General features: G+C 38.9%; 1 protein-coding gene across 2 annotated transcripts; it reads right to left on the reverse strand.

Moving 5' to 3' along the window:
* Positions 1-661: 661 nt before the first annotated feature.
* Positions 662-13,057, reverse strand: cabp1a (calcium binding protein 1a). 2 transcript variants are annotated; one of them, XM_072433334.1, is made up of 7 exons: positions 11,917-13,057; positions 3,774-3,804; positions 3,556-3,699; positions 2,412-2,521; positions 2,257-2,331; positions 2,113-2,185; positions 662-1,927 (listed from the first exon to the last, which is right to left on the reverse strand). In XM_072433334.1, exons 1-7 carry the CDS (start codon positions 12,802-12,804, stop codon positions 1,902-1,904), a joined length of 1,347 nt encoding a protein of 448 aa, XP_072289435.1. In that variant the 5' UTR covers positions 12,805-13,057; the 3' UTR covers positions 662-1,901. The 2 variants fall into 2 exon arrangements, with proteins under 2 accessions (XP_072289435.1, XP_072289436.1); XM_072433335.1 differs by lacking the exon at positions 11,917-13,057 and adding an exon at positions 6,218-6,384.
* Between the last annotated feature and the right edge of the window lie 1,096 nt (positions 13,058-14,153).

A 14,153-nucleotide genomic window follows, 5' to 3' on the forward strand; every position in this document is an offset into this window, starting at 1 on the left:
CCTTTGGGCCTTAGGCTGGGCACACCCTGGACAACTCATCGCAGGGTTTTACAATTAACAAAATTAAATTACTAAGCCATGTTATAGTTCTTGTCTATATAGTATGTCTCCTTTAAACAGTTGGATCAAAAGTGTAATAAAATTCTCCAATGCATAATTTTATATATATTTTTAATTTCAACCCAGAGGCCTAAACTAGTAGCATAGGCATTTTAAACAACATTTTAAAACTTCTCTGATGCCTCCAAAACAAGAAAACGCACCTATTTATGCACTAATTTCTGTTTCAGGGTCAGACTTGATACTCGATTTTCATTTCAAATCTATATAATTCTTGTCACAGCAGTTGAAGTTGAATTAAGACACACCTCTTTGATGTGTGTATTGTCAGTCTTGCAGCCAACCAGAAGTTGAATTAGGCCTAAGCTTATTCTCATATCTTGTGTCCTCTTGGCATCTTTAGGTAAAAAGGACCATCAGTGTGACGACGCAGCAGTGGAGCAGAGTAGCTGCGGACTCAGTGTGCCAAGCTTGCATTCACATCAGTCAATGCAGCGCTGTGTAAATATGTTATGAGGGAGTCACTGTGAGTAGTTTGCTTTTCTTCTTTAACTATACATCAGGGCACTATAATGGAAAATACAGAAAGACATCAGCTTTTATCATCATCAATAGTTACTCTTTATTATATTTTTCACCGCTAGAGAAAGTGGTGCCGTAAACAGTTTTTAATCTTCTACAGTCAACTTGGCAAATGTTTATGAAATTAAAATGTGCATACAACTTGGTAAAAGTATCTCTTTGGCATGCATAATAATTGCTTTGACAAGACAGGAGTGGCATATAACCACTACAATCACTGACAATAATATAGGCCTACAACATAAAACAGTCAGTGTAAGAAATGTACATTGTTCCTGCTGTTTCACATACAACATAAACTTTACATTCACTTGTGGCATGTATTTTAAAAATAAATCTCAAACTAACAAACATTAGCTCCAGGATATTAAATATCGTCAAGCAGTTGTACGCCGCTGGGGGTGGGCTTGTGTCAAAATGCGCCTTGGGTTCACATACGCCACGTTTCGACTGGCTTCTGATCCTCCAGACTGTTTAAGGTCATTGTTTGAGTATTTATTTCTCTTTGATTTACTTTATCTCACTCATTTTGTTCTTTTGTAGATAGAATCCTACTTGGATAGTCAGTTATTCATAAAGATTGTTCATGTAAATAGTATGGAAACCACTATACGCGCATATAAGCCATGCTTTAGAAACCTTTGCCCTGGGGAATACAGCTTTATATTGCCTCATTTGAATGTAGGTTTTTCATTACGATTTCATTAGCTTGGCTTGTTAATTAAAGGCAATTAAAGTCTTGTGACCTGGATGACTGGAAATCCCCATAGATGTACCAGACAGTGACAACATCATAGACTAGACCGGCACAGTGAAGTCGTACAGATTTACAGGTTTAAATTGTCTCATAGAGCACCGATTCACACAAAGACAGCACACAAATAGATAACATAATGCACTACCGTGTGACTCAGTGCACAGTGCACTTCTTTTTACACACATTTACATTCTTTTTCTGACAATGTTACTTGTGTTAGAAAGACACGACAACTTATCCAACAGGAAGTTACTAAGTGTAGAATAAAGTGCAAAAAACATAAGCTGGACAATCATCGGCTACAGCAAGTTCGGCCTTGGCTGAACTCAAATTGTTTCAGGAAGAACACTTTTTTTGGGGTGAGGTGGTTTCTTGTTTTATAAAATTGTAAGAATTAATTTCCAGTGTTACTTGATTGGCTCAGAGACTTGACTGCATTCTATGTAGGTCCTGGTCAAGTATGGTTAGCTTCATATTCAGAACCACTAGTGTTTAAGTGATGCTAGTGCGACATCATTCGGACAAACTCTGTGAAAGGAAAGGAGAAGAAATTAAATTTAAAAACATAGCTAAAGTTTAAGGGTTTGTGACATTTCCAGGGGCATTGACATTTTAACAGATATGCATTAAAATAATATATTGTATTTATTGTAACAGTGTTCTCAACTTGTCGCTGTGCACAGAGACCATTAGAGGGCTGGGGCTAAACCTACCTTCAAAATCCACAAGTCCATCACCATTTAAGTCCACATCTCTCAAAATATCTTCAGCTTCTTTTAGGCCAACCTAGAAAGATATATATGTGTGTGGGTTATTGGGACGCTTCTGACTGAGTAAATGTTCGATCTATGCCCTACCTGCTGCCCCAAAAGTTTTCTCATTGCGTCACGTAGCTCAGCAGGGCTTATTGCACCATCTCCATTTGTGTCAAACTTAAGTGAAAAAAACAAATAAAGAACAGTTCACTTTGGGGAAAGGTCGGCGCAACCAAAACCATCTTCCCAATTTGTACCTCTCTAAAGGCTTCTTTTAATTCTTTTATTCCAATCATATCTGCTGTTTCGGCAAGAAGTTTAGGACCCATCAGCTCAACAAAATCTTCAAAATCAACGTGACCTCCCACTGAAGACAAAACAATACATTTTATAAAGTTTTTCATGTCAATCAAAGATATTTCACAGTTCAAGACAAACAAAACACAAATACAAAATGTGCAACATTTTGAAAAAAATATTTCAAATGGAGTAGCGTATTAAAGTGAAATGTAGAACTCAATGTGAAGCCTCTTTTGACACTGACCAACACAAGTACAGTATATGGATATGCTTTGTTACGTAATATTGTTTTTGTTTTTTGTAAATAATTCAAAACTAAGGGAAGCCAACTCGTTTTGAAGGCCTTATTTAGAGAATTATGTCTTATTCATTCCACACATTTTTCAAAATATATCTAATTCATTGACATCTTCCTGAGTTCATTTCTTTTCCCCAAAAAATAATGGTGTAATGTAAATGGAAGTAGCCTGAGAGTTGTGGCTTGAGTTCTAATGTTTTGTTTGTTTGTTTGTTTTAAGTACGGGACCTAGAGACATGAACCCTAAGACATAGATAGTATGTACATTCTTGTCCAGGCCAGTCTGGCTATGTTTCCATTGTAGAGGGTAATGTACCTTTGATGGTAGGACGAGATAGCAGCAGCTGAGCTGGCACTAGTGCTCTTTCTCTACCAGATGGTTGCACATTAGATGGCTTGAAAGGAGCATTTTGTCCAGGATTACTTAAATTCACTATTACTTAGAATCTCAAATGACCAATTTCCATCTGATATCCAGTACACCTTTAACAAACTATAAAGCTTAGGATCAAATGTCTCAAAACACAAACTTAGATAGGCATTAGCCAAAACTGTATTTAAAAAAAGTCAACAAAAGAGCTATTGTGGCACAACCTGATAAACCGTTGGGTCACATCTGGTAAAAACATTTACCAAACTATGCCGTCAGAACACCAAGTTTAGTATTGAACATCTATAAAGTGGTTTGATATTAGACTATAATCCGAGCTCTATAACCATATGCGTCAAACAGATCAACTAAAATGTATTTTAGTTGACTGATAATATATAAATCAGCAAAATAAAGGGAAAAAGATACATACAGTTCATGTTTATCTGTTGGCTCAATTCGATGAGCTCCATTTCTGTGGGCATGTATCCCATCGTCCTCATGCAGTTGCCCAAGTCTTTACAGCTGATGAATCCATCCTTATCTTTGTCAAACTCTTTAAAAGCATCTCTCAACTCTGTCAAGACACAATTATTAGATATATGTTTTATCTTTTTGTTTGAGAATACAAATGTATACATAATCACTTACCCTCCACTTCTTCTGGCCGCAGCTCTCTGTCCTGTAAACATTGAAGAAGCACGTGTTAGTACAATATTTATGACTATGTATGTCTCTGGAAAGTATTCAAATCTATATAAAACATACCCACAGCAGCTCAGCAACAGAATCAAAATACACCTCCGAAACTGTCCTCACTACACCAAATAGAAATAGCGTCTGTATCTTTCATTAAGATGATAAAAACACAGATTTCTCTCATCACTGGAAATTTGAACCTTAAAGTTCAGAGAAGAATGTGTGTATGTCTTGCTTACGATGAACACAACCTTTAAAGGACAGCATAGGAGGAAGACACTTCCCAGAGCCTTTGGAGTTAACAGCAGGAGCTCAGGGACGTCTAAACACAACAGGAGTAGTGACGTCAGGTTGGACCCAAAACTGCCTGAACAGAACCCACAACCCAAACATAAGACACACGAGGCGAGGCGAAATCAACAACCGGCAAAAACAAAATGTACTCTAACGTGTCTAGGATTGTCCGTGTCTTTAGTTATCCTCCATTATTAAATCCAGGTCTTGATACTAACATAGTCAACTGTCCAAATGCTTATATACGTTTTCATTGTAGCTTTAACTAGTGGTGGAAGAAGTACTCAAGTAAAAGTATCAAATTTAAAAAGCTATTCTCATACCCGATATAAAATAGTAAAAAGTATTTCACACAGATTTGGAAAATTATTAATGTGCCAAATGCAGCGCTCTTGATAAGGAATTGAGCTGATTGTTGGTCAAAGGAAGCAACTGAATTGATCATTTAATCTAGTCATTTTTAATTAATACTTTTGTAAAAACCCGGTCTACAACTAAAAATCTTTAGTCGGGTTGTCACCATGGCCGTTTCTACAGAAAAGTACATTGTACTTGTGTTCTTAAATGTAGTGAAGTAAAACTAACAAGTATTCATGGTAAAATGTACTGAAGTAGAATACAGCTTCCTAAAAAATGTACATAATAATAACTCAGCGATTGGACAAAAAAAAATTGCGTAGAGGAATGAAGGACTGAACTCTCTTCCAATGGAAATTACAAATAAGTTTACAAATAAGACTTTGATGAAACATTATATGGGAATGTGTAATTAAACTTGTATGCAAATTGTGTATTGTTGTTATTGTTATTATTAATACATGTAATTGTGTTTTTTAAATGTGGACATCAGAAAGAATATGTGTCAAGGCAATAGTTAATGGTGATTCAAAAAAACAAACAAACAAACAAACAAAAACAAACATTTAAAAAATAAAATAAACCTGCTTAATTCAGTACCTGAAAATGCAAACAAAAATACCAAAATACAACCACGGCTATTTCTCAAGGTTTGTTTGCCACGATACATTTTACTATAGCAAGATACGTTTTACAGCATGCCTGTCATCTGTTTAGCTTCCCATGTCGAGGAACTGTATCCATAAAGCCGCATACATTAAGACAGAATTGTTACTGTTGCTTAGTGTCAAAATGCACTGAGAATAAACCATTTATTCCCTATTTCAAAAGCAGCTTGTCTTATCTGAAAGTATATAAAGCCTATATCATGGAAATAAATAAATCAAAGATCAAACTGATTGAAGTTATTTATATTTTCTAAAACACAGTCAAAAATGTTGGTTAAATAAATCAAGGAGATTTCTTGATAAGATAAATCAATGCAAATATTGCTTTTGGTTGTATTGCAATAACAATAACCCAATACAATATGCACAACATAGCCCACAGCGTCAAGATGTTAACCACAAGGAAGCAACAGTTTTCCCAGCGCTTTTGTTACATAAACCCAAAAAAATAGCAGATGGTTCTCAGTGAAACTATTATGCAAGTGATTCTGGTTGTGGTAAAACATGAAAACACAGCAGAAACAGCAAAAGCATCAATAAAACAGCAGGTTGCCAACTTTCCACTCATTGTTCATAACAGTTTACTCTGCACATTGCAAAGACTGGCATCTCACACCTATACACTGTCACCAGAGCTGTAAACACACAGCCAGCAAATGACAACAACTCCAAATTAAACAGTGCGAAACGGTTTGGTTTGTGTGCTGTAAAACCATATAATCCACTTATATTCTTCAATTGAACGTTGTGCACAACACCAAGAATCATTTTTAGCAATTAAATGCATTATTGATGTAGTGCACATAATACATTACAGTATACAAGGACTACACAAACAGTTAAAACAAGATACAATATCCATCAATGATTCAAATATATATGCTTTACTTTTAGAAAAAAATAAAATGTGTACAATTTTCTTTTGGCAAAATCTACTTCTTATTCCTCTAGAAGTCACTCAAAACACTTTCCTGTAGACGTTTAACTTTCTATTCTCAAAGTGAATTGCCTGTATAACATATGAAATAACACTTTTATGTGGAAAGTTGGAAATGCTAAAGTGCACTCATGTCTTACCTTCGGAAAAGGCGACTGTAAACAGTTCCCCATACCAATAGAAAAAAGAGGCACTAAAATGGACCACGAGGACCTTCTTTCTGTTATAACGGCGGCCTGCATTTTGAAAGAAGACTGGATTCTGGTGGCAGCGTGACCCATGTAGAACAACAGCCTAACCTAGATTTCAACCACAGAAAGTTTGTTCTGGAGAGGTTGACCTGAATGGAAAGAGTATGTCACAGTACAATGATCAGAAGAGAGAGAGAGCGAGAGAATGAGTGAGAGCAGATTTACAAGTGAGAGGGACTAGACCTGGAGACGGAGGCCTATTAAAGGAAAAGAGGATGATTCCCGGTCAGTCAGTCGGACCCAGCTGTTATTGTCTGAACAAAACAGACATAGTTCAGTTTTTTAATGTTCAAAACTTCAACAAAAAATTGTAGTACCATGTCTTGGATCTTAATTACCTTGTACAATCCAGTTGGACAGTGGCAAGGCAAGGCAAGGCAAGTTTATTTGTAGAGCACATTTCATACACAAGGCAATTCAAAGTGCTTCACACAGCAGGAAAAATGCATTAAAATCACATACAATAAAATTGACTAATTAAAAACAATTTAAGTCATAAAAGAGTGCAAATAAAATCCTTTCAGTCATGTGCACAGCTAAACAAAACTGTTTTTAGCTTGGATTTGAACATTGTCAGAGTAGAAGCCTGTCTCACATCTTCAGGAAGACTGTTCCAGATTTTAGCTGCATAAAACTGAAACGCAGATTCTCCATGTTTTGTCCTGACTCTGGCACCAGCAGGAGGCCCGTCCCTGAGGTCCTCAGAGTCCGAGATGGTTCATATGGCTCTAACCAAGATGTACTTTGGTGCTAGGCCATGGAGAGACTTGTACACAAGCAGAGCTGCTTTAAAGTCTATTCTCTGAGCCGCAGGAGCCAGTGCAGAGACCTGAGCACAGGACTAATGTGATCGTACTTCCTGGTTCTAGTCAGGACCCGAGCAGCAGCGTTCTGGATGTACTGCAGCTGTTTTACAGCTCGTTTGGAGAGGCCAGTGAGCAGGCCGTTACAGTAGTCTAATCTACTGGAGACAAACGCATGGATAAGTCTCTCTAAATCTGGTTTTGACACTATATTTTTGATTTTGGCAATGTTTTTTAGATGGTAAAAAGCTGCTGATGTTATTGATTTGATGTGGCTGTTAAAATTCAAGTCTGAGTCCATTATTACCCCCAGATTTCTAACTTGATTTGTAGGTTTTAGAGCGAGACTCTGGAGGTGACCGCTAGCACTTTCTCCTTGTTTCTGTGGGCCAAAAACGATTATTTCAGTCTTGTCTGAGTTCAGCAGGAGAAAGTTGTTTTGCATCCACACACTGATCTGTTGGATGCAGTGACAGAGTGAATCTACTGGTCCATAGTCACCTGCCGACAGTGAAACATAGATCTGAGTGTCGTCTGCATAATTGTGATAGGACACATTTTCACTGCGTATCAACTGACCTAACGGCAGCATGTAGAGGTTGAACAGAAGGGGACCCAGGACTGACCCTTGGGGCACTCCACAGGTCAGGGTCATGTGGTCTGAGACACAGCTACCAATTTCAACAAAGTACTTCCTGTCTTCCAGATAGGACCTTAACCAGTTTAGGGCAGTGCCAGTGATGCCCACCCAGTCCTCTAGTCTCTGTAAGAGGATCCCATGATCGACAGTGTCAAAAGCAGCACTCAGATCTAACAGAATTAAGACTGAGGCTTTGCCCGTGTCAGTGTTCAGGCGGATGTCATTTGTCACCTTGACAAGAGCAGTCTCAGTGCTGTGATGAGGTCTAAAACCTGACTGAAAAACATCAAATGAGTTGTTTATTAAGAGGAAATCTGTGAGCTGTTGGTAAACAACTTTTTCAAGGACTTTGCCCCAAAATGGCAGATTAGAGATGGGCCGGTAATGACTCAGTACTGCGGCATCAAGACTGCTCTTCTTTAGGAGAGGCTTTATGACCGCAGTTTTCAAAGACATTGGGAATGTTCCAGATTGAAGCGACATGTTAACTATCTGAGTGAATGGTGCAAGTAAACTGTTCAGCACAGACTTTAGAAATCTGGTGGGTAACACATCGAGGCAGCATGTAGATGAATTCAGACTGGTGATGATCTCATGGACAGTTTTGTCAGTTACAGGTGCAAAGTGAGTTAGCTCTAAGTGTCGAGGTGGTTTTAGGGTAATTTTTTGCATTGTGGGATTTATAGCATTTTTAATGCCCTGAACTTTGTCATTAAAGAATAATGCAAACTCATTACACTTGGATGTGGAAATGAGTTCTAACGGCAGCTGAGCTGGAGGGTTTGTTAATCTGTTTACTGTGGCAAACAGGACGCGAGTTGTTACTGCAGCTTCCAATTATTTCAGAAAAATATCTTTCCCTAGTTCTACATAAAATAAGGTTGTACATGTTCAGCTTCTCTTTGTAAATCTCTTTTTGAACCTGGAGCTTTGACTTGCGCCATTTCCGTTCAGCCCTGCGGCACTCCCTTTTCTGTGCCCTGACCGAATCATCAGTGTAATGCAGATTGTTAAAATAATGTAATTGTGCCATTGCCTTGCTATAATTCAGTGCTAATTTTTTAATTACAATTAATTATGATTGATATGATAATGCTGATGAATTATAATCAAGTCAATGTGAGCCCGAACAAACAAAGTACACTTTGTGCAAGTCCTAGGCCTTGTTGTTGGAAGGAAGATCATTTATTGTGGCCAAATATTTTGAAGAAAATGAGTATATACGAGTGCTGTAGACCTTTAGTTGTTTAGTAGATTAATCGGGGGATGGTGTCATGGTCAACCAAAGTTTTGATTAGTCGATTAGTATTGTGAAGGATTTATGTTCACAATAGCAGGAAGGCTAGGCATTTAGTGAGTTTAAATGGTCTGCTGTAGAAACTCTGGATGCCAGATGGACCAACATTATAACGTTTTTGGGACTATCATACTGTTCAGAAATATTGGACACAGATAAATGAAGTATTGCGGATTATTTTTGGCATTGGCAAAGCATTTGCAGCACAAAAGAAAACCATATCAAAGAAAAGGATGACACAAACTGAACCTACAATCAAGGACTGGATTGTAAAAACAAAACAAACTACATTCTGACATGTACCTTTCTGACCTTCAAATGAGACTTATAAGTAGTTTAGTTTAGTACTTAGTTTTGTTTTGTTGGATGTCTTTTGTTGCTTGCGTGTTGTCTTTTTAAAAAATTGCTCTCTGTGTCATGTTCTGTGTTTTGCGTGTTTAAGCTTGAAAAAAAAAAAAATAATTAAAAAAAAAAAAAAAAAAAAAAAATATATATATATATATATATATATATATATATATATATATATATATATATATATATATAAATGCTTCAGTTGTAGTCATCTGGACTCAGTTAGAAAAAATAGACGTTTCGACTCTCATCCAAGAGTCATTGTCAATAAAAGAATTTAGATCGAGAACTCCGTGCCCTGTTGCCTCCACACTCAGCTCTAATGTAATTTATTAGAATCGAAAGGACATTTGTATCTTCCTTGTGTGTGTGACTAATGCCTGTGTGCCTTCTTCTTCCGCTCATCTCCGTTTGCCCTCTGAGGCTCGCACAAGGTCAGTCCGACCTCTGGCAGCCTCACAGCAGCACACGAGAACAACATAGGAGGAAATGACTGCTTATATTAACCAGTGCTATGTTTGGAGACTGGTTTGAGATAATTATAGAAATTACAATTGAAAAGAAGAATTTAAATACTCAACTAGAGTATTAACAATTAGACACTCTAATTGCAATAATTTCCTCATACAAATTATTCCACAGCTTTATTTTGACAGACAAACACAATTAAATATCTTTTGTACTCCAAGATCTTGAATTGTTTTATTCTTAGTGTCTGTTTCAAAATTCACTTTTGTGTTTATAATGCTAACTTTTATGTGAATTGACACATTTAGCATTATGTTTGATCCTGCCAAGTAAATTTTAATAAATCTAAATCTGTTCACTGAAAAAGCAAATACATTCAACACGTCAGAATAAACATATTCAATGCAATGATTTATGTTACATTGCATGCAAATGTCATTGCTTATCCACACCATGCATATCACTATATCACTGATATCATTCTGCTCTGTCCTGAATTATTTTGGCCTTGAGTTCCAAATGTCCTCAGACTTTGGGCAATTTTGACTTGGCAAACACAATGGTGCTGATTTCTTGTTGCATTTTCCAGATAAAAATGAATCTTCTTTTCAAACGCTACATTTCTATCATAGCACAGCCTGCAGCAAAGTAAACAGTTTTCTTCATACGCTTTTCACTCAATCTGGGTCCAGTAATTCATCTTACTCCACGTTTTCTAGTGACTACACGGTATTTCAATACTATAACATGTTTGTCCCTGACCGCTTTATCTTTTATCGAGGACATTATTTACTCTTTTCTCTGGGTCAAACAAGCTCTATCCACATACAAAGACTGCACAGAAACTCTATGTTCCGCTACAACAAAACCAGATCATATTGGGTCAAAAATATGCAAATTAACAGCACTGTTTGTCAAACAGGAAATGTCTAAATGGATTTGGTTTTGCGAATGGACTGCGTCTCAATTTCCATGCAAATGACCATTTCCAGACATCATAACAGTAGCAGGCGGAAAGATGCACACAATTACCTTCCTTTTATTAAACATCAATGATTCCCACCTCTTTGTACTAAGACTGTTTCATCTGCCACACATGTCCAATGCTCTCGTCGCAGAATGAGATCTATTGGAGGTGTCACTGTACTTCAAATTACATAAGCATAATCTAACGCAAGCACTGACAATAGCAGACTGCATTACAATTGATTTTATTGATTTCACTGCAAAGGTTAAAAAAAACACATCTTCTTTGTGTATTCAATGAAATGGGAAGCACACATTTACGGCAAATGCTTTTCCACCAGAGGGCTATAATTAGGCTTTCACTGGTGCAGTTTTACATAAAGTGCCCACAGAGAGACAATGAACTGTCATAAAGCTGTTGAATTCATTGTTTTGCAAGCTGCTCTAAACAGATTGCTTTAAATTATAGAGGAATAAAACAGAAACTGCAAATAGCTCAGAACGGGGACAATATAAGTGAGCCAAACTGATTTCATCTGACAGGTATAAGCAAAACTATTTATGTAACAATATGTTCAGAGAGTTTTGACATGTTATATAAGGATTTAGTCGGTTAATCAATAATCATGACTATTCAGGTCATAATATAATCGTAAGAACTAAAAACTGATCATTTGGACCATTTTAGAAGCAAGATGAAGTAATTTCAAGTCAATCTGTACACCTTAATCTATAGTGTTTTTTATATGGCTATTTATGTCATATCATTTATTATTCAGAACGTTTGATTTCATAAAGCTTCTCACACTTTTTCCTTTAGTTTTGTCATGTGTCAATAATTGTTATATTGTGATGTTTCTTCTCACAGTAAACACTAACATTTGATATAGTGACATCCCTAGACATAATTGTGCTATAACACGTTGTCTATTGTAGTGATATTACCGTATGTTAACACTCATATAACAATAAAATCACACAGTCCCAAATCTAATACAATATACAGCCTAGTAAACTGCTCCGTTTTGTGATATTTCTCTATCCTAAAACCAATATTTACCTGTCCAAAGAGCGAGCTCAGGATGGTGCGTAACGGGCAGTCTGACACTGACGAGGCCGCGCTTGACCTCCGGGACCTGCTGCTGGACAGCGGCACCGGGGAACACGAGGACGGGGAGGAACTGCTGACCCGGTGGTGCCCTCCTCCTCCTCCACCAGCCCGGGCCGCGTTCATCATCACAGTGTTTCTTTTGCGGTCTGCTGAGGGCTCAAAGAGGGGAGTCCTGTCGTCGTGGCAGTCGGACACGTGTGACTGCTCTCGGGGCGCATGGCGTGGAGCGTGCGTGTGACAGCGGCGCGAGGGCTCGGGCTGTTGTTGTTGTTGTTGTTGTTGTTCAGGTGATGCGGGGTGGTGTTGGTCCCTGTGGTGCTTCCTCCGGTGATGGTGATGGTGGTGGTGGTGGTGGTGCCGATGCGACCCGGAGCGCTCCTTCACGTCGGACTCGCTGGGTTCTTGCGCGTCCGGAGCGTGGCTGTGGCGGGACTTGTTTTGAACATGATGGCTGTTGGTAAGCGAGGGGTGACAAAGGGGTCTCCGGGCAGTGAGGTCCCCCTCGGCGGGCCAGTGGGACTCGTGAAGCTCCGTGAAGCTGCCGCTGCTGCTGTGAAACGCGGCGGGACGGTGGTGGTTCTGCGGATGCTGGTGCTGATGCTGATGCTGGGGCTGATGCTGGGGCTGATGCTGGTGCTGATGCTGGGGCTGATGCTGATGCTGATGCTGATGCTGATGCTGGTGCTGGTGCTGATGCTGGTGCTGATGCTGATGCTGGTGCTGATGCTGGTGCTGTGGCAGACTTCTACGGTTCTCCGGGAGGTGCGTCGGTCTCTTCGCCGTGGACGTCTTGAGCAGTGATGTGGTGGAATCAGATTCGGGGAAGGATGAGCTCATTGCTGCGGCGTTTCCTCTCTCTTGAGTCTGCCTAAGTCTGTGGCGGAGCGCTCGTCGACACCACTCGCGCGTCCTCTCCCAGCATCACCGTGCCCCGCCGTACTCGCTGCGCGTTAAGTTCAGGCTACATCTCACCACCTGATCACCGGAGCGCGCGCACGAGGAGAGCAGAGGGGCTCCTCGCACGTCACCTCGTTTTCATTGATGAGAATCCTGGCACAAGGCAGTGACGTGGGAGTGTGTGCCATAGTAAGACCTAGACCCGTCTTCTGCGACACAAAATATCTTTCCATCACAGAATGCTTTATTTTGAAATGGCAAATTAGCCCAATGCTTCTGCCAAAATGGTTTACTATTTGGTAACTGGCACAGGGCTAACATTATTCTTTACAGCCATTTATGTCAAGGACAAATAGCTCAAATTGGCTATAATTGACATTTCCCCACACAATGTTTAAATGAGCCTAGACAAAAAGTAATCAAATTACAAATTATAAACGGATTCAGTTGGTTTCACGTTGTCATTTGGACCTAGTTGAATTCCAAATGATCACATTTTATTTGACTTGTGGTGGTAACTTTGCTGTGGCTTGAGACTAAAAATGAACCTTAATATTATCAGTGCTGATTGTTAGGGACGGAGAGGAAGCAGCAGACCAGACAATTTCACCCGACAGGGGATTAAGCTCAATGTGTTAATAAATGTGATATTTGCTGCACACCTGCAAGTGTGTTGCTTTTTACCCAACTCACCAAAGCTTTATGATTGTGCTATACAGTATATATAGTATAAGGCAACTGGAGATACAGGACCAAGTGTGACAACATTTTTTGTGTACAAACGCCTCCAAGTGTCACACCTAGATAACTGCATCTTGTTTAAAAAAAAAAGAAAAACTGGGTCAAGTGTGAAAGAGTATTTGGCCTGGAACTTACGCCACGTAATGTGGAGAAATGTCTGCGGAAGGAGTGAAAGCATAACTTTATCAAATCATATTATATAAAGCCTAATCATTAAAGGAGGGTATGACCTGTGTTCTTCTATTAAAAAAAAACTAAAATAAACTACAACCTGGAGTGCCAGTGCCTCCTTCACATGCATATTGATGAGGACACTTGTTTTCCTGCTTCTTATGGACGTGTGTGAAGCTCTTTCTTACTCTATTTTAACACACAAGATAAGTAAAAACACACAGGCAAAAATATGTTAATGTAAAGTATTGGACAGCACTAATTCTGTATTGTCTCTATACGTCCGAACAACACAATAATAACTCTGTGTCAGGCCCAAGGACGGGCTTTGGAGCCAGGCCGCTGCAGGTCGTAGAGATCGTAGCAAGAACATTAGT

This window comes from Eucyclogobius newberryi, unplaced genomic scaffold (assembly GCF_026437365.1).
Source record: "Eucyclogobius newberryi isolate DKJ021-1_F unplaced genomic scaffold, fEucNew1.0.hap1 SCAF_6, whole genome shotgun sequence".
Classification (NCBI taxonomy): Eukaryota; Metazoa; Chordata; class Actinopteri; order Gobiiformes; family Gobiidae; genus Eucyclogobius; species Eucyclogobius newberryi.

What these genes read in the sequence shown, in the direction of transcription:
- cabp1a (XM_072433334.1), bottom strand. Translation starts at nt 12,804, where the DNA reads ATGAGCTCATCCTTCCCCGAATCTGATTCCACCACATCACTGCTCAAG. An exon ending in GCGGCCAGAAGAAGTGGAGG is followed by an intron (nt 3,700 to 3,773) that starts GTAAGTGATTAT and finishes GTGTCTTGACAG; the next exon opens with AGTTGAGAGATGCTTTTAAA. An exon ending in TAAAAGAAGCCTTTAGAGAG is followed by an intron (nt 2,332 to 2,411) that starts GTACAAATTGGG and finishes TTTTCACTTAAG; the next exon opens with TTTGACACAAATGGAGATGG.